The following is an 18,951-nucleotide window of genomic DNA, read 5'->3' as shown; positions in this document are numbered from 1 at the left end:
TTTCTGACCACTGAATTTAGGGTTTTCATTATCTGTAAGCCATAATCATAAAAATTTCAAGAAATAAAAGCTTGAAATACTTCACTTTATGTGTAATGAGTACTATATAATATATGGGTTTCACTGTCTAAAATGAGTGTCAAAAAATATTGAACTTTTTCATATTCTAATTTTTGAAATGTACCTGTGTACCTTATAAAATGATCAATGAGTGTATGTAGGGTTTAATTAGCATAGCAAATCCAGTATTGATATATTTTATTTGAAAAAGTATGTGACAAGCATATTTGCAGTACAGTAAGACATCCAGCAGAGACACATACAGGAATGAGAACATCACAGTCAAAGATAAGAAGTTGTGCCAGAAAAAACAAGTGGTAAAGCTTAAGAAAAAGGCACGATAGTAGTCTCCATCAATGCTAACAGAGCTTTCATGAGGGACTCTGTATGTTTTAACCATCTCCACAAAGATGTTTATATATGTGATATCTACAAAGGTTCTATATGAATAAGAGATAAGGCACAAGGCTACAAGGTACTGAATAGATGCTGCAAACTTAAATGTAAATCAGGAGTGCACTCCAACCTGAATACAGTATGACTTATTTTTGTATGTTTTCCACCATGGTGGACAAGATTAAAAAGGACAATAACTAATGTTACATTTGGGTAAGGTATTTTAACATTACAATAAAAAATATTACAATTTAAACCTTTAACCATGATTTATAAAAGGGGTAAAAATTACAGTCACAATGGCCGAAAAGCCTCCAATAAAAAATAAAGCCCCCTGGTTATCTTATAATTATATGAAATAAAGGACTGCCTCTGTTACATGAAGACAGTGTTAACATACTGAAATACAGAAAACAACTGGGTATTACTCTATCAAAGATATGTAGCCTATTTCTAGTGTCTTATCTTTTTTCTTTTAATTCTTCTTAGACTCTTAACTTTTTATTTTACAGACTACTTCAATCTATTCACCCTACTTTTCTCTTTGCACCTTTGGTCTCTTACTGCTCACACAACAGCCTGACATGCCCCACTCTTTCTCTGCTTTATACATTTCTCCTCCGATTACTTTTTCAGTAAGTTTCATAAATTCATACACAAAAAAGCACAACTTTGTTGCTTTTTCAGTTCTATATGACGGTCCAGCAAACAAATGTTATGATGTAGAACAAAACTGAACTGGATGCATTAACAAAAAGAGTTCAGTCCAAAGTCTGTGTTTTTCAGATGGTACCTAACAGAGTTGCACCCTCTTTCTCTATATGATGCTGAGTGGATGCTCCTTTAAGATTGAAAGTGAAACATAAAAGGGGGATTTACTCTAACCCGTAGATTTTTAGCCACTTAATTTGCTTTTGGGGGTGGGGGATGGGGGGGTGGGGGGCAGGGTTTACGTTAAAAATTAGTGATGCACGATAAGTATATCGATAACCGATAATTTCCTACTTCTGTTGGCCAATAACTGATAAGAACCAATTTTTTTTTCAATTATTGATTTTAAAACAAAGTTTATTTACTGTTTAAATGCACATCTGGGGTAAGATGGGTTAATATTAAGTGAACAGAGATATTCATAACCCATCAACTGACATCACTTATGTTTACATCAAAGAGAAATAACATTTCTGACTTTATAAATGTTCTTTTTTACTTTAACTACTACATTTCTGTATCAAACAAGGGACTTCATAAACTAGGAATCCACATACTTTAGTTTTAAAGAGTTTTTTCATGTTTGCCAAGATAAATGCTTGACAAACTGTTAGATCTGACATTTCAATCAACTAAACAAGAATGCAGCTGACAAATGCCAAATCAGACATGTTTCTCAATTAAAAAACAGCTAATAAAAAAGAACAGTGCATTCCTCAGTTAAAATTTATGGAGATGAAAGCCTGTTGCTTAGTTCTATACAAATAAAACATCACTGTAAATGATAACACGCTGTCATGCTTAATACATACAGAAGTTTGGAGGACCACTGCGTTACTTTTAGTCAGAACTTAATGAAAGCTGGTACTTTTAATAAAAAAAGCAAAAAATATGCACTGACAGAAGTATAAACAAAGGGAGCAGTGTTCATTTCGACACCTATTTTTCATTTTAGTCTTTAGATTAAGTACCTTTATGTTTAGTCACATTATAGTAATTTCTACCCTTTATAGTTTAAGTCCATGAAAACTCAAAAATATTTCAGTCTAGTTTTAGTCCATTAAAATCCCTCACATTTTAGTCTTAACTTTTAGTCCAAGCATTCATTCTCTTGCCTGAATCTGGTACCAAATCATGGTAGTGTGTTTTATGCACCCTGCCGAACCTGGGATCCTTGTTTTCTACATTTAAGAGCAGAAGAAATACAAATGCATTGTAATCTGACAGACTTACCCACAGTGGGGAAATATCATGGATTTTGAATGTCCGATGAAAACTGAATTACATTTTAGTCTAGCTTAGTCATCTTGATGAAAACTAAACTTACTTTTAGTCATCAAAGATCTATTTTTGGCTAGTCTTAGTCTAGTCTTTCTCATGGAAAAGCCTATCAACGAACATTTTTAGTTGTAGTTTTACTTGACGAAATCAATACTGAAAGGGAGGTAAAAATGGTTAAGTACTATGAATATACTTACGTTTCTGATGTTATCAATCAGACTGTAAATAAAACGCTTCAAACAAAGCAGCCAGGACCACATCTAAAATGTAGCTGCAGACTGGGAGACCAAGACACTGATTTAGTCATTAAAAGATTTGCCTTTTGGCTGTCTCTGACAAACTTTCTACAGTTTCAAATGCCTGTTAAATCGGCACTTAGCCTTAGTAAATAGTCTGTCATTAGGATGATAGCTCTTACGTGAACTATAAGATCTGTTGGGTTATAACTTGAGTTTTTCCTTCCTTTGGAATGGTTGTGGAGCTTGTTTTACAAACGCAGTTGTGTTATCCTCTTCTGAAACACTGAAAAACTCCCATACTAGTCAGGTAAAGCCTAGAAAAGACTAGTATGGTGCGTTCCATTTGTCCTCATAACTCAGAAATGCACCCTGAACTTGTAATTCTGACTCGCAAGTCAGAGCACCCCCAGTTACAAAGCAAATTGAACGCATTCAACTGAAAGAGTGACGTCAGTCCCAGCTCCAACATCTAAGTTGGGGAACAGCGGTAGAGGGCTGTAGTTTCCGTGCAGCTGTGACTTCTTCTTCTCTTGGGCTTAATGATGGGCTACATACCATGATGCTACCTATTGTTTTGTAATGTGTAGTCTCGTGAGGAAGACAACAAATGCCTTAATTATCAGTGGATTTTATCAGTCAATATCTTATTATCAGAATAAGATACAATGAAATGCAATATTGGCCCATAATTTATCGGTACCGACACCATCGTGCATCCCAATTAAAAATACTCTGTTGGGTCACCAAATATACTTTAGTTGTTAAGGTTAAGGTTTTGCCACTTAAGAGTCAATCAGTGAGAGAGGTGGTGAAATTTAGAGTTTTTAAAAACGGAAATGAGCTGTCTGTGTTTTCATTGGACCCTTCTGATCCAATTATTCTAGTACTCATTCTTCATTACTAGGTCCCCCTTCTCGGTGGTGAGTATGTGATTGTGGTGCAAAAACAAAATTGAGTCCAAACTTTCAGGAGGAATGTTGGCTCTTTTGCTGTAGGTGGACCGTGCTCCCTCCTGCACAAAATCCTGTGCAGCACTACCTGCCACAGCCGGGGCAGCCAGGTAAGCCCTTGCAACTGTAGCTAGCAGAGGAAACTGTACTGCCTTTGTCCTCCACCACTGCAGGGGCTCTACTCCCAGTGACGCTCCCTTGTCAGCTCTGAAGACGGACATCTCCATGTCTACAGACTCCTCGATGGAGCTCTGCTGACTCTTTGGGGCAGTGGAGTACAGGTCTCCTAGGAGGAACTCCATACCTGAGAGGCCAACACCCCGAGCACCTGGATCTGCCTCTTCACTCTCTTCAAGCTCCTCTACATCACTTTCTTCATCTTCCTCCTCCATCCCTCTGAAGTTGATAGGGCGGGATTCTTTGATCCGCTTGCTCCTCCGTCGGAACTCACAGTCTGACTCCGGTGATCTGGGTGAGGGGCTTCTCTTGCCATGGCCTTGCCTCGTGCCTCTGTTTCTTCTTTTGTCCTCCTTTATGATCCTGACTGCCTCTTTCTTTAGCCAATCAAAAGTGGCTTTCTGCTCCTTAAAAAAAAAAAGAAAGTTCACAAGTGTCATTAATTTCATGCATTAATCATTCTAACCAAATTACATAGAAAAAAAGTACATCAAGTTACACAAAAGGCTTTTAAAACAACGGATCAAGTGCATGGTGATCCAGCCTTTCAGTCTTCCTATCAAACAACTTTCAAGCATATCAGCAACAGGAAATAGACTTGAAAAATAAATCTATAGATACGATAGATTAATATGCATTTCAAGAGGATACTAAATATTTGTTGTTTTATGGGATAGTTCTGATTTCGTCTTTTGAAAATGCTAACTTAACCCTTTACCTACTGAGCCGGCGCCGGCACTGTGTTTTATATGTCCAGAGTATTATTACTTTAACTCTGTCAAAGTTTGTCCGATCAGAAAAATTCCAACAGTGTTGGAAAGCTGAGAATTGTGGGCATGCGCACATATATGGTTCATTATGGTACTCGCAACCATATGGCATAGGCATTCATAGCAAAATACCAGAAGTATCGCGAGACCGTTACATGGATTCTCAACACTGTAGCTCCTCGGTAGTTTGCTCAATCTAAAAAATTCCAATGTTGACAGGGAGCTGAGAATCTGTGCTTTCCAGCAATATATGATGTGTGGTATATATATTACGGTAATGTCAAACAGCACCACGAAAACGGCAGCTTTGGCAGAAGACGACATGTACCAAACGAATACATGTGGAGCCAAGCTCACATACAGACGGAAAACCAGAGAACAACACACTGTCCTGGCAACAACACAACCACAGCAAATGACAGCAACAGCCTGAATATTCCCAGATAAAAGTGTCCTGTTTAGGAACGCTTTGTTTCCCAGTAAAATACAACAGTAGACAAAGACAACAACAATAGCTCTGACACTATACTGCAGCTGTGTCACTAAAAGCACATCATCCAGCAGACCAATCAAAGCATTTGAAAAAGCTCCACTCATACAAGAACATCACAGTAAAGAGGAGGAACAGCAAAGTCTTACCAGCCAGTTATAAATTTCTTATTCTTTAAGATCGTTTTTATTATAACAATGGTGCTCTGGCTCTGTGAAGCAAATAAATTTTACCTTCATACGTCAGCCTCGGAGGAGGGACAGACAGACTCTGCAGCTGTGTCATAGGTAAAGTTATCCTCAGATTTCACACGGCTCTAACCTTTTTATCCGCCAAGATGGACTGTGAAAAGTTCTCCCAAACTCTGTAGTAGGTCCCATTGATTAAATAAGTAATCCAGTGCTGAAGTCCGTGTTGAAATCGGCAGGAAAGACGCTAATTAACATGTTTAACAAGCTAATGCACAAATTTTGGTTTTTAAAGGATGGGTAAAAATATGTAAATATATCAATGAAAATAACCTAGTAACTCAAAAATGTATTTATTTAGTAATATTTTTAATAACTGAAGAACTTTTGGAAGGAGGTTACAGCATTATTAATAATATAGATGTAATTTATTCAGCCTATTTATTTTAATATAATTTAATTTAAAAAATAAAATTACATTTTATTTGCTTCAATTACCATACCGAAAATGTACCGAACCGTAACTTCAATACCGAGGTACGTACCGAACCAAAATTCTTCTGTACATTACTCCCCTATTAGATAGTGGCATTTGTGCGTGTCTGTTATGTGCAAGAACAATATGTTACTTGAGAATGTTGAGAACGCATTTTTCCACCTTTATTTGCACTCATTTTAGCCTATGTATATAGTTATCTTTTGCACTATGTTTTGCACACCCAGAGTCCTAGACTCAAAAAATTACTGGTGATTGTTCTAAACATGTATAGGTTCCCATTTAAAATGTCAAATCAAAACTGCATGAGCAATAAAAGCCATGAAAAACAAATCCGTTTTTGTGTTTTTCTTCTTTTAAACTGCTGACAATTTCATATAATGTGCAATAATAATTAACTAGATGTCGAAAAGTCAAGTTCTCCGGGGAAAAGGGACCAAAGCTCTCAGACTAAGGGCATTTCCTGACTCTTTTACAGCCATAATAACAAAATATGTCCAAATCACCATTTTTAGACTATTTAACTTATTGGCTCCTTTGTTCTTATTTTTCTACAGCAACTGGGTATGAAGCTAGACTTATGTCAGTCTGAGTTGTATCCCGCTTATTAGAGGGTCACACTAGGCATCCAGCATCAAGAAATGACACATCTGCCTGCCTTGCTTCTGATGTATGAATAACTGACCATTATTCAATAGTTACTGAACAGTGACATCTTGAGGTAGGTTAAGCAAGTATACACATTTCTCCGTTGCAGCTGTATGACTCACCTTCTCTTCCATGAATCCCAGGCCATGGAACTGAGGGTCAAGGGAACACGCCACACACAGGACCCTGTTGACAACAGGGTTATCGTAACATCTTGTCAAATTCCGCCTCATCATCCTCTTCACCTCTTTCAGGATGGATGAAGAATCTCCAGGCCGTGGCACAAGGTGACGGGAAAGCAGGCCAGTGAGAATGGGTTTGATGAGTGACAGACGAGGGAAAGCCTCCTTAGCAAGAGTTCGACATGCTACATCTAGAGGTTTGAGAACTGAACACAAATCCTCAAGAATCTTCCACTCAGACCTTAAGGACGAAAAGCTTGGTGAGGTTGTGTTTGAGGTGGAGTTTGCGTGGCAGCCAGCAAATGAACTGGATTCTGAAGCAGTGTCTTCATTATACTCTTCTTTGATTGCTTTTATGGTTTCACAGAAGAAGCTTTTGTGTTTGATGAGTGTGCTCAGCACAGGATAGAGCTTATTCCATGTTGGAAGACTATGAGCCCATGACTTCAGCTCTGCCTGTTCTTCTTTTGTAAGAGTCTGCACGAGCTTGCCTATGTGGTGCTGATATATGCCTCTATTCTGTTCCTGCGGCAAGAAGAGATTTGAAAGGATACTTTGAAATTGTCTCAGGGTCTTGAAAATGACACTGTGTGACATCACTTCCTCAACGCAGCCTTGTAAAACACTAAAAAAACATGGCACAGAGGCTAGTCCTTCACTTGATGCTCCCGGCTCCGAGCCACTTTGCTCCTCTGATGACACGGAGTCATCTCTCTCCAGGAATGTGGTAGAGTTGGGATGAGGAAGGCTACCAGCAGCTTCTCCGCCTTTCCCACTCTTTGTTGGATCCATCTTCATGTTGTTTCTTCCCTCTCCTCCCAGCAAGAGCAGATTAGGCTGTGAGATTCCCCACTCCTGGGCCATCGCTTTTACTTGAGCCTCCGCCGCTCGAAGGCTTGAGTCTTTCACCTCACTTTCTATCAGTTTTTGTGTCACCAGAGCCAGGTTCTGAAGATTAAAATCATTGTCAATGAAATGTGCCCAGAGGGTTACGTATCTTTCAGTGTTGCCTTGCCAGTTGTGGAGCCAATCATCCACACTTAAGGTGACAAAATGAGGAACTTCCCGTCCATGGATGGGAGGTCGGCCTCGTTTCCTGGGCTCAAAGTCCAGGGGAGCAGTGTAATCAGTCTCCTCGTTTTCTTCCTTGGTTTTCCTCAACAGCTGAGCCAAGCTCATTTTGCCTTTGGTGTGATGTTCTTTCAGAAGATTTTCAAGCTGACATGTCAAAGGCATCTCCTTGTAGAAAGGCAGGAGGGTGTGGATCAGCTGTTTGAAACCCTCCCCTTCTACAAGAGCTGGGGGCTGGAGATCCATGATGACATAGTTGGTGATGGCGTTAGTCACATGGACTGATAATACAAGGGGCAGATTGCTGCTGGCCTGGCTGCTGTTAGTCATCGCTGGCTGAGAGCGTTGTTGACCTATATGGGGGAGGAAAAAAATCAATCTGCAATCAATAAAAACCTTTAGAAACTTGTGCCACATTTTTGAACCAAACCAGTGTCAGGCTAAACTTGTGACAGTTTGTTTGCACTTTCTTTAACAGAGAGGTTCATTATAACAGCAAAAAAGCTTCACAATTAAAATTAACATATAGGTTTCTGGGTCTTAAGGCCTTGGCACCCTAAATCTGTCTTTCTCGTCTGAAAATTTTGCACATTAAAAATGAAAAGTGATGTCATGTTGTGCTAATGTTTGCACATAGATGCCGAAACCTTTGTGTTTGAATTTTTTTTTTCTTTTTTTGCAGATTACACAGCTTAAAATAACGGAAACAGTGTGCAAAGACCGTAACCATGCAAACAGCTGGGGCTGTATGCTGTCTGTATGTTTACGATCAGAAGCAAAAAGTTAAAATATTGTGCTGCTCTGACAAAGACTTTGCTTTTAAAATCTATGTGAACATGTTGGTTAGTTAAAATGCTAAATTGAATTTCACAAAGTCACAATTTATCACACCAGACTAGATTTGGCATTTTGTCCATTCTCCAGTCTACTGAGCTTTGACCAGGAAGTTGAACAATGGGAATGTAACGGTATCAGAATCTCACAGTACAGTATTACCTTGATGACAAGTCCACTGTACAGTATTTATTGTAGTATTAAAAACAAAATAAAACAGAAGCACGGTTGATCTTATTCAAAGCCATAAATGCAGATTTTTATCAGTTTGGTGCAAATGTCAGAAATAACACCAACACTGATGTGTTTTATCATAGTTACGTCAGATACTTAAGTATACAGCTGAAATAAAATGTTAAAATGTTCACTACCTCTTTAAACAACAATTGCACTTTAAGTATGAAAATGTGTGCAAAAAGTGCCGCAGGTGTGCATAGTCTTAAAAATGATTGGACATTTTGAAAGCTCTATGCACAAATAGAGGTTAAAGGAAACAGGATGGCGTATGGGAGACCTAAAGTTCTTTTTATAAAATAAAAAAACTGAACCAGCTGGACCTAGTTAATAAAAATGCATACCTATTGCGTGAAAAGAGTTTTTTAAACACTGTCAATGCTATTCACCTATCTTTGTGATCTGCTCTGTCCTCGCGCTGTTGGAGGACAGTGCGAACGCTTCTTTGAGAGTCTTTTGGCCTGGACAGATTTTGCTCTTCGGATGTTCATCAATCTTTTCGGGATGATGGTTTTTCAAGTGGCTCCACATATTAGTTGTATTCCCCAAGAGGTGTGTCAGTGCGGCCTTGCAGTGTCTGCATACGGTCTTTTGTTTGTTCGTCAGTTTTTCTCCATTCTTATTTCTTGACACAAGGAAACCAAAATGTTTCCACACGTCAGATTTAAAATTCTCTGGAGCTTCCAATGTCTCAAAAACTTTTTCATTCGTCTCTTCTTCGCTACTCCATGAATCCGCCATGTTCGCGCTGTAGAATCAAGCGGGCGAGTAAAACGCAAAGCATGGTGGGTACGCAAGGGCCGACGGGAATTGAAGTTCCCACGTCCATTAGTCACGCTTCACTAAAAAATATACTTTCTGCCCTGAATCTACGGAGCCCGGGAGGTGACATGAACGTCACGAGGTGACCATAGGGACGCGTTTGAAAAAAAACAAAAAAAAAACATGTTCATGTCACCTCCCTGGCTCCTTATGAAGCCATACGATTTGAAAACGCCACATGTCCTGGGCGGTTTTTAGACTTTTTAGAAAAAAGATTTCTGATGCTGTACTTAGATAGTTTTACATACTTTATCCGTGAAATGTGCAGCTTTTTTCATCCACTTCTAACTTTATTTAAATTTTTGCAAATGCATCGATTAATTTGAACAAGAAACTTTGACCAAACAATGAAACTCAATATTCTGTTACATTTGGTCTAAAACTATAACAGGCTGTAGAGGAGTTTTTATTACCTGCTGGTTGAAGGCTTCTATCCTTATAGCTCTCTCGAGGTCTGATGTGGTGCTTGCTGCTCAGATGGTTTTGGAGATCCAAGGTTCCCCCTCCACAGCTGACACGTTCACCACACAGTTTACACACAGCAATGTTTCGGTCAAGAGGCCGACCAGCTGGGTCAGGCTCTAACCCAAAAAAGTACCATGGACTTTGCTGTGTTACATTTGGATTGCTCAGCAGTTTCTCAGTTCCGGCCATAAACTCATACTTTTCAGATGGTTGATAGCTTGGCGAAGGGAAAGACATTAGGGAGGACGAAGGATAGGTGGATCCAGAAGCCATGCCTGAATCACAAACTGCGTCGAGGTTTGGCATCGACATCACATCACTGATGACAGGCATGGGGCTCTGTGATTGGCTGCGGTCTGACCAAATGGAGGAGCTGCTAGGCTCTGGAAGGGTGACCAGCTGGATGTCCTGCAGAAGACGCAGAACTGTCTCCTTGTCTCCAAATTCACATTTCTCATTGTCACCTGTATCCCACCCCCAAAACAAACGCATAGGATGATTGAAAGTTTAAGTCTGACTCAACACACAAAAAATGTTATTCAATTCTTCAGCAAGTGAACTCACCCATCCCCAGACCCAATAAGGTGGCATAATCCTTGCCAATCCAAACTTTAAGCTCTGCTCCCTCAGCGATGGGCTGGGAGACCTTGTAATAGATGTGGCGGTAAAACTGGAAGATTACTAGGTTGTGCTCCTCCTCACTACTGGTGTAAGTCACAAACCTGAGAAAAAAACGTGATACAGTAAGCATTGAAGAGTTAACTTTTGTTAAACTAATGCAGCGATCAAAAACAAAATTGGACAGGGACTCAGTTATGAGAAAAAATATCAGCAAAAGGAGGGAAATCTGCTGCTTTACAAAAAGCACAGAGAAATGCCCACCTCATCCAGTTAGATTTATTTTCATCAGCGGCATCCACGTACACAAAAGCAGCATCATCCCTGATCTGAATAGGAGACATGTGTGTGTCAGCTATTTTTGTTATGTTATTTTTATATGAAGTCCCTGCCGGTTACCAAGCCAAGTCACAGAAGTATCATGAATATTTTAATTCAGTTTGAAATACTGAAGTAATACAGCACAAGTCTACTTACAGCCCAGGCATATTTGAGGTTGGTTGGCATTTGTCCTCTGCACATTTCTCCAAGATATGGTCCAAACATGAGTCCCTGCTGAAGATGACACCTTGCGTACACCTTCATCCCTTCCCTTTGCTCTTCCCCAGAGGAGCTTGGCCCAGACATCCCAAGCCCAACTCCTGTGCCAAGGCTGAGGCAGGAAGGCAGGGACAGCACCGCCCGAGAGGGGCCACCATGGAGCCAGGGCTCTCCAGGTGGGAGCACAGCATCAGGGACATAGCTCTGGTTTGAAGCAGGCTGGAGGAATGGAAAATCATCCAGGAATTCTTCAGCTGGAGAGGGAAACACAAGATGAAGTAATTCACTTTAGAAATTAATTCAAGATAGCACTCCTAATGATACAATGACAAATTCATCAATTTGAACAGCAAAATACAGATGAGATGGAGTTCAGCAACACAGACAATGGAGAACTTTACATGATTTTCCAGCATCAAAAGGTGATAGTTAATTAAAACCATTTGACACTTACATTTTAAAGTGAAAACAGAAGCTCTGTTTTTTTGTTTATTACTTTTATTTTTACCAAACAAAAGAAATTTCCTGTATCCAGTATGGTATTGGTTTATGCAGACTTTTAACTAAAGATTTAACTTATAATAAAATGAATCAACTGTATTAACGGTGCACAGTGTGTGTGCTTGAGTGGACTTCTGTTTGGGTCGCCGGACGGTCTGGCAGCAGACCTGCTGGGATAGCTGAATCGCTCTTTGGTAATATTTTTCTCCACTTCTTACTGCTCCCAAGCGATGGCGTCGACTCACTTTGAAGGGTGTTTACAACCCTGGTAAAAAATATATTCACATTATATTTTGGACATTTCAGCAGGTGCATTAAGTCACATTGTAATTTTAAAAAAGAAACATGTGAATCAACTTATCCTACCTGCCCAGGATGACAGGAATAACTAATCTCCCCTCCAGTCCCGCATTACACAGCAGGTTAAAGGGCGTGGTCCTGATACAGTGATTGGTATATATGACTGATGTGCGAGCTTCTTTACACATACGAGAAAGCATCGAGCCTAGACAATTGACTCCAAGAGGGGTGTTGTTATACCATATTTCATTTGTGATCTCCCTTTTTGGCTGTAGATAAAGAGCAACTGCACTTGATGGGAGCTTGCGGAGGTACTTCACAAGAGAGGTAACAGGACAGAACTCATTGCCTGGCTTCTCATACATGTAGCATTGATCTTTTTTGTTATGGAATTTTGTTTCTTCAATGAAGGATAGGGTGCAGTATTTAAGTCCCTTTTCATCTTGTCTGATTATGAATGAGTCTGGCTTTAGATCCCTATTGGCCTGTTTCCCTCTGCGGCCAAAATATATCTGTATATCAAACCAGACTTTGTTCAGAAGACCTTTCGGAGTGCGGATGTCCATCACATGTGAGTGTCTTAGGATGCGGATATCATCAGGGGACAATGATGGATGATGTTGTGCCCTGTCTCGACCAGACTTCCTAATTCTCTTGAGCATTCCCAAGAAGACCTTGTTGGCTGATGTGAATTCAGCATCTCTCATTATGCACATAGAGCGGCTGACAGGAGGCTCTTTAAAGTACCGGTTGAGTCCAGCTCTTAGTGCAACATAACTAGAAATCCCATACATTTCTCCTTTGCTGGTTCGTACTGATCCATAAAATAGTCTCAGCATCCCATTCAGTTCAGTCTTCTCCACTGTGTTAGGGTCCACTTGGAGCCCCTGGGACTCCAGCCAGCCAAAGAAGATAGTCACAGCCCACAATGTCTGCTTCCTTGTGAGCTTATTAATTTCAGACCTGCTCATTTCAAGTTCATCCAGTTCCAAGTCGGATACAATTGCATGTCTAGAAATGTCACTTGAATTTACCTCACCCTCCTCCTCTTCTGACTCTTCCTCTTCTTTCATGGTTCTGTCCTCTTTAGTATCCATATCAAACAAATCAGTATTTTTACAAGATCCACTCAGGTCTGCATTCATGTTAGCCCTTGGCTCCACCGGGCATCCAGTGGCTTTGTTTAAATAGAAAATGAAGCGAAGGATTTGGATGTGGAAACAAAGCGGAGTGATACCGTACAAGCCGTCAGGTTACGGTGCTATACGGCGATTATACCACGGACATTATCAGCTCACATTGAAGAGAGGGCCAGTCGGTAAACGGTACTCTAAAACGCAGAAGATGGCGGCTATGTCTGGCCATTAATAGCACCAAACGCGTGACAATCTTTATTAACGACATAATTTACGAACGGGGTATAGTAAAAAACAACCCAAACCGAATTATATTTTCTATTAATATCCTCAAATCCTCTGCCAGCTCCTTACAATGGACTGCTTGAGTGACTGTCACGGAGATACCATGGCAACAACACTGGTACGCATCTGCCGTAAAACAGACTTCAACCTCGGATATTTTGATCTGAGCATGCGTACACTCATCTTTAATAGGTTAAGAGTTGTTTGTTGTGAAAATCAACTATTGTTGCAATTTGAGCACTGTATGGGTGGATTTGTAGTTAGACAAGAACAAGTCAAAGAGATGTAATTAGGCTTTATGACCTGGATTTAAAGTAATATTTATCTAGACTTTCTTTAACCTTTCAGGGTGCCTCACATCACCACAATTGCTGTTAAATGGTTTAGTAATTGGTGTGACTGGGTAAATGGTACCAGGCTTTCTACAGCGTAAAACAGACTTTACTATAGTGCATTTAGAAGCCCTACACACTCACAGTGTGCATACAATTACAAAACGTAAAACTAATTTCCCTGACTCCTTACGATGCATCATGCCAGTGTTGTTGTACGAGTCAAGTTGAATGTATCGTTTATGGGGATAGATGAAAAATGGTTGCAAAGGTTTTGGATTTACATTTTGGATATACAGCTCTTGCAACATAATGAAGACTCTGAATATCATGCTATATCACCTTGGGAGTCGTACAAAGCTGCCGAGGTCGTGGAGGGGGTGGCCTCGAAGAAATCTGCACGATGTCGACGTCTCAGATGACTTCTCAAATTCGTGGTATTTCCACCTTTTGAAAGCACAATTTTTCGGCATAGACGACAAACGGCCTCGCGAGAATTCACAGGTTGCCCCTTTTCGTCCGCTTTCAGGCCGAAATACATCCACACGATAGATTTGCCTCTAGGTTTGCTGATAAGATCCATGTTTCTGGAGTGTAGCTCTTCTGTCTTTTTCCCCTGCAGGTTATCCGCTGGTTGGTCGCAGCACCAAGAATAGGGGTAATAGAAACTAACCCTTCTCTTCTTCTTTGTTTGGTTTTGGTGCTGGTTGTTCTCATAGTGTTGCAATACCGCCAACTACTGGGCTTAATGCAATTTATTACCCCAGAATTTGAACACTACATGTTTTTCATTTGTTTATTGGGTAAACATCCATGGTCTTTTTGACCTCATTCCCATACTTTTAAGATTTTTTCCCTCTTTGTGCAGCCTGCTTTTCATGCCACACCAATTACACTTTGTTGTCACTGGTTTATACTGATGAATATTGCACCCACAAGTTTCCCATATAGTAATAAAAGGTTTCAACATACAGACAGGCAACCTTATTTCTCATTTCTAACTCTCTCTAACTGAATGTATTTGAGAAAAAAAAAACTGTTTTACTGTGTATCTGATGTGATCCAAGAACATTGTTCCTGGCAGGATTACTGAATCAACGATAGAAGAGCTGATTCTGTAGTCATTCTCAGATGCTCTTAATTAACATTTCATGCTGTGTACTCTGCTGCACTCCTTAAACTTTGCTGCTTCATCCGTGTACACAGCCATCATCCACTTATGTCACTGAAGCTCTCTTGAACCCATAATACTTGATAATAGCCTGGAATACCATATGCTCTCCTTCAGCTTCCTTCAAGAAAACCCAGCCAGCGATAGCCAGGACCAGAGCAGAGGGATCATGTTTTCAAATTTTCCATCTGTTCGTCCCTGTCTGGACCATTCATGTGAACGTGATGCAATATCTCAACAATGCTTGGAAAGATTTTCTTCTAATACGTGCACAAATATTAACTGGCATTAGAATAAACTGAATATACGATCTGATCATTGGTTCCCAACCTGCAGGTAGGGTGTGGTGGCAACTTTCTTTGCATTAAGGTTTTCAGAATTAGATTTGCATATTAGAACTATAAAGCTATAGCCTGGATAGTTTAGAAAAAGATCTCTTGGTATGAACAAATGCATAGGCCAGTAGGTTTCTCCTCATGAGTGCAATTAAATTTGGTGTTAACCTTTGAAAACAATGCATCTCTTCATTTTCATGGGGGTCCTGGGGGGAGGACTGATCTAAATCATAAAAACACCCCAGTCGTACTTCTCGACCCACCACTGTCCTTTCACAAACATACAGTATACCTTGTCCAGGCGTTGAAGCAGATGGTAGTCTAGGTATTATTTTATTTATGTATTTATAGTTAATAACTTGTGTTTGTGTTCACTATCCCTAATGTATGGATTAGACTGTGGAAAAGAAAGACTGCTTTACCAAAATATTTCATCCTCCTTGATACTTCTTGTATTTATTTTTAGAAAAAAAAATTCCTGTTGATAAGCTGAGAAAACTGTGAAAATTATATGTTCAACCTTATGATAATATTAGATATGTATCTAGTGTTTCCTGCATATTTATTGTATTTCAATGTACTGCTCAGAGCAAACCTAATCCTTTATAGCAGAGGTTCCCCCTTTTTATCTTAAAGCACCTCTACCTGTATAGAAGAAAAGTTGAGCCCCCACCCCTCAGACTCACATGAAAGAAAAAGTAAACCACTGCTGTCAAAAAGCCTGAATTGTAATTGCTTCATTGATAAAAAAAAAAAAAAAAACATATGGAACAAGGGCCTTTGTTGGCTTTTCTTACCAAAAATTTGTCAACCACAGAGCAGACAGGCAAGAGATGTTCGGGCTATTAAGATAAACTGCTCAGAATTTTACATTTTTGCAGTGCTAGGGGGCAGGGTTTACATAGCACCCTGTGACATCATGGGGTGCTACATTTGCCCTGCTCAATTAAACCCAGCCAGGTCTAAATCCAAAATTCAGTCACACATAGATCTCAGTGTTTTACATGTTTACAGCAACCTTATTTCAACATATCGAGAGTGTTAGGACACAAATTTTGGATTTCAGTTGACAGGGACTTTGATGCTATGTTGCTTTTTTAAAAGACTGTATTATAAACAGCCTTGAACTGCATGTTTCTGGGACATTGACAGCAAGCAGTGGTTATGTCTGTGGATCCCATGTATGGAGGCTGAAGTCCTTGAAGTGGGTGGCCCAGTTTGAAATCCTGCCTGTGGAGGCATATCTGAACCCCTTGAACCTCCCAAATTTTCAACTCTATCCACTGCCTTATTTGTATAAAGGTATAAAGGCCCTAAAATAAATCTTTTTAAGATTTCTTTGTCCTTTTGCCTTCTACTGATGCATTTTGAATGTATTCAAAAGACTCTGATTTAGTACCTTTTAAGTTTTCCAACTATGTTTAGTCTAGCTTGTTTAATATTGCAAAGGAATATCATCCACTTTCATCTGCACAAAAAAATTAATGTTGTCTCTGTGACCTTATATCCCGTCCCTCCAAGATTAAGCAGGCTTTTCCATGACTGCTGTGATGACTATTAACTAAGAGGCCATATTACAAATTTTCAATCAACCAGAAGCACCATTCCAAAGTGAGTCAGTGCTGATCTCAACAAGTGTTTCTGCTGTAAATAAACATTTTTTTGTAACAACACAGCATCCCAGATACAATTAAAACGACTAAAATGTATTAAGTGTCGTTATTCTTGTTACATTATGATTGCACTACAGTGGGCACATGCCATGCAAAGTTAGTTCTTCATGTCAAAATTCCTGAATTTCACTCCTTTTTTATATACATTTTCTTCATGGCACAGAAACAGATGACAAACCTTTGCTAAACCAGTATATGATTTGAAATTGTTTCCTAGTCACTCAGTTTTTGTAATGTGTTACAACAACACAAAAACACAAGCCCTCAAATCATCTAACTTGCATATAACTACACAAAAAAAATCTGTGATATCAGGAGTTCTATGCTGCAATAATCACAGAAAAAGGCTGTAAAAGCATGCAAAGACTGACCTCTGATACATAAAACTAAACACTTCCATTCATGGTAAATTGAGAATATAGCTTCCTTTCCTACTGTAATCTCATTCATACTATCTATGGTTATAGTACACATTGAACTAACCGTCTCTTTTATGTTGACCGGGACTTCTGCAGAAATATTGATGTCTGCATTTCTGTCCTCATTTGATTGTCCTTCTTGGGGCTTGGCTGACACACCTATAAACATAAATCAAGCAAACAATGCAGTTTTTGACATAGTTACCACTTCATTAGTACTTCATTCATTGGTACTTCCTTTTTTGTTTGCATACTCTGGTGCGATCAGACTTAGAGATGATTTAGGGATGCACTCACCAGCTCTGTTTTTGTTGTCTGGCTTGCAGGGCAGGATATTGCTTCCTTCCTCTCTATCAATATTGATTTGGGTACAGTTGCTCCTGTGGCTGCACTCACATTTATGCACAGTAATAGTTGGTATTTCAAGGCCAGCCTGAGAGTGGTGTTGCACAGCAGTGTCCCTCAAGCTTTGATGGGTGTATCTCCTTGAAAGCCTGGCTGCCTGGCTGATCTCAGGTAACATTTTGCCAAGAAAATTGTGTCCCATGGGCTCACAAGTGTACTTGTCGTTTGTCTAGTATTCTTGGGTGAAGGTAAAAGGCTTTAGCATCAGGAGGACAATGAGATTTAAAAAAAATTAAAGTAGGCTAACGGACAGTTTGAATTCCCTGGGTTAGCATAGACACACCCTCTGTAGTCTTCTTTTGCATGGGTCTTTAGGATCTTTTATGGTTGTTGGTTTTACCTTGCTGGGGAAGTGAAATGTACTCATTGCCTTTCTCATCCCGTATCAAAATAAGAGTCCCTTTTATGTCCTGATTTCCTTCTCTGCTTCCTCTTACACGTGTAATTGTATTCAAGTGTATACAGTTGTACTTCAAACCACACTTTGTGGACTAGTCCAGTCACTTTGATTGGAGACAGCAACTCCAAGACCCTGGTGAGTTTTATGTCTTCTGCAGAGATGGGGGCTGGCCAACACAGTTTCCGTTTTTGGGAAGGTCCTTAATAACATTTAATAAATGATGTTGCTGGATGTTAAAGTTTGACTATTCAGTATATCAAACTCTGAGAATTGTAGACTTATCCTAACCTTGTGAAGTGTTTCTCACTGGCGAATCCATCTTGCAAAGCTCCCATCGGAACCGTTTGGGCCCGGTTAGAAAGTGACACGACCAATTAGCATTGAGGGGCAGTACTTTTGGGCGCAGCGGAGTTGTGACATAAGCAAGCAGCAACAAGAGGCCAGTGCCATTATGGCTGAAGACATTAGCATCATGCTGCTAAAGCGCCAGTTTTATCAGAACTTGACGACATTTCTTTGTTAAAAGAAAAACAAAGGACAGCACTGTGTACTGACATGTCTACAGTCACCATGGTTCGTGTATGCAGTTCTTAATGGAGTTTACTTCTGCAGTAGGGGTGTAGCGTGTTTTGTTGCTCTGATTGGCCCGTAAAGATGTGACAGACAGAATGTTCATCCAATCACCCTATGAGTTTTTTTTCAAAGGCTCTGCCCTTTCCCAAACGCTGTCTGTGAGTGGTTTTCCAGATGGATGTGTGCCAGTTTAGACTTGTCACGGCTTTGAGAGCGACGTAACAGGCAACTGGGAATGTCTGCCTGCTA

At 39.8% G+C, this 18,951-nt stretch overlaps 1 protein-coding gene across 3 annotated transcripts; it reads right to left on the bottom strand.

The window, feature by feature from the left end:
- Window positions 1–249: 249 nt before the first annotated feature.
- Window positions 250–14,364, bottom strand: LOC121508383. Of its 3 annotated transcripts, none has more exons than XM_041785189.1 (7): window positions 14,069–14,364; window positions 11,110–11,426; window positions 10,897–10,961; window positions 10,579–10,736; window positions 9,963–10,478; window positions 6,529–8,012; window positions 250–4,221 (listed from the first exon to the last, which is right to left on the bottom strand). In XM_041785189.1, exons 1-7 carry the CDS (start codon window positions 14,307–14,309, stop codon window positions 3,568–3,570), a joined length of 3,435 nt encoding a protein of 1,144 aa, XP_041641123.1. In that variant the 5' UTR covers window positions 14,310–14,364; the 3' UTR covers window positions 250–3,567. The 3 variants fall into 3 exon arrangements, with proteins under 3 accessions (XP_041641123.1, XP_041641124.1, XP_041641125.1); XM_041785190.1 differs by lacking the exon at window positions 14,069–14,364 and adding an exon at window positions 12,040–13,841 and having other exon boundaries at window positions 11,110–11,938; XM_041785191.1 differs by lacking the exons at window positions 10,897–10,961; window positions 14,069–14,364 and having other exon boundaries at window positions 11,110–11,199.
- Between the last annotated feature and the right edge of the window lie 4,587 nt (window positions 14,365–18,951).

This window comes from Cheilinus undulatus, linkage group 4 (assembly GCF_018320785.1).
Source record: "Cheilinus undulatus linkage group 4, ASM1832078v1, whole genome shotgun sequence".
In the NCBI taxonomy this organism is placed as follows: domain Eukaryota; kingdom Metazoa; phylum Chordata; class Actinopteri; order Labriformes; family Labridae; genus Cheilinus; species Cheilinus undulatus.
Note: the sequence above shows the minus strand (reverse complement) of the source record. Positions and strands in the feature narration are given on the sequence as shown.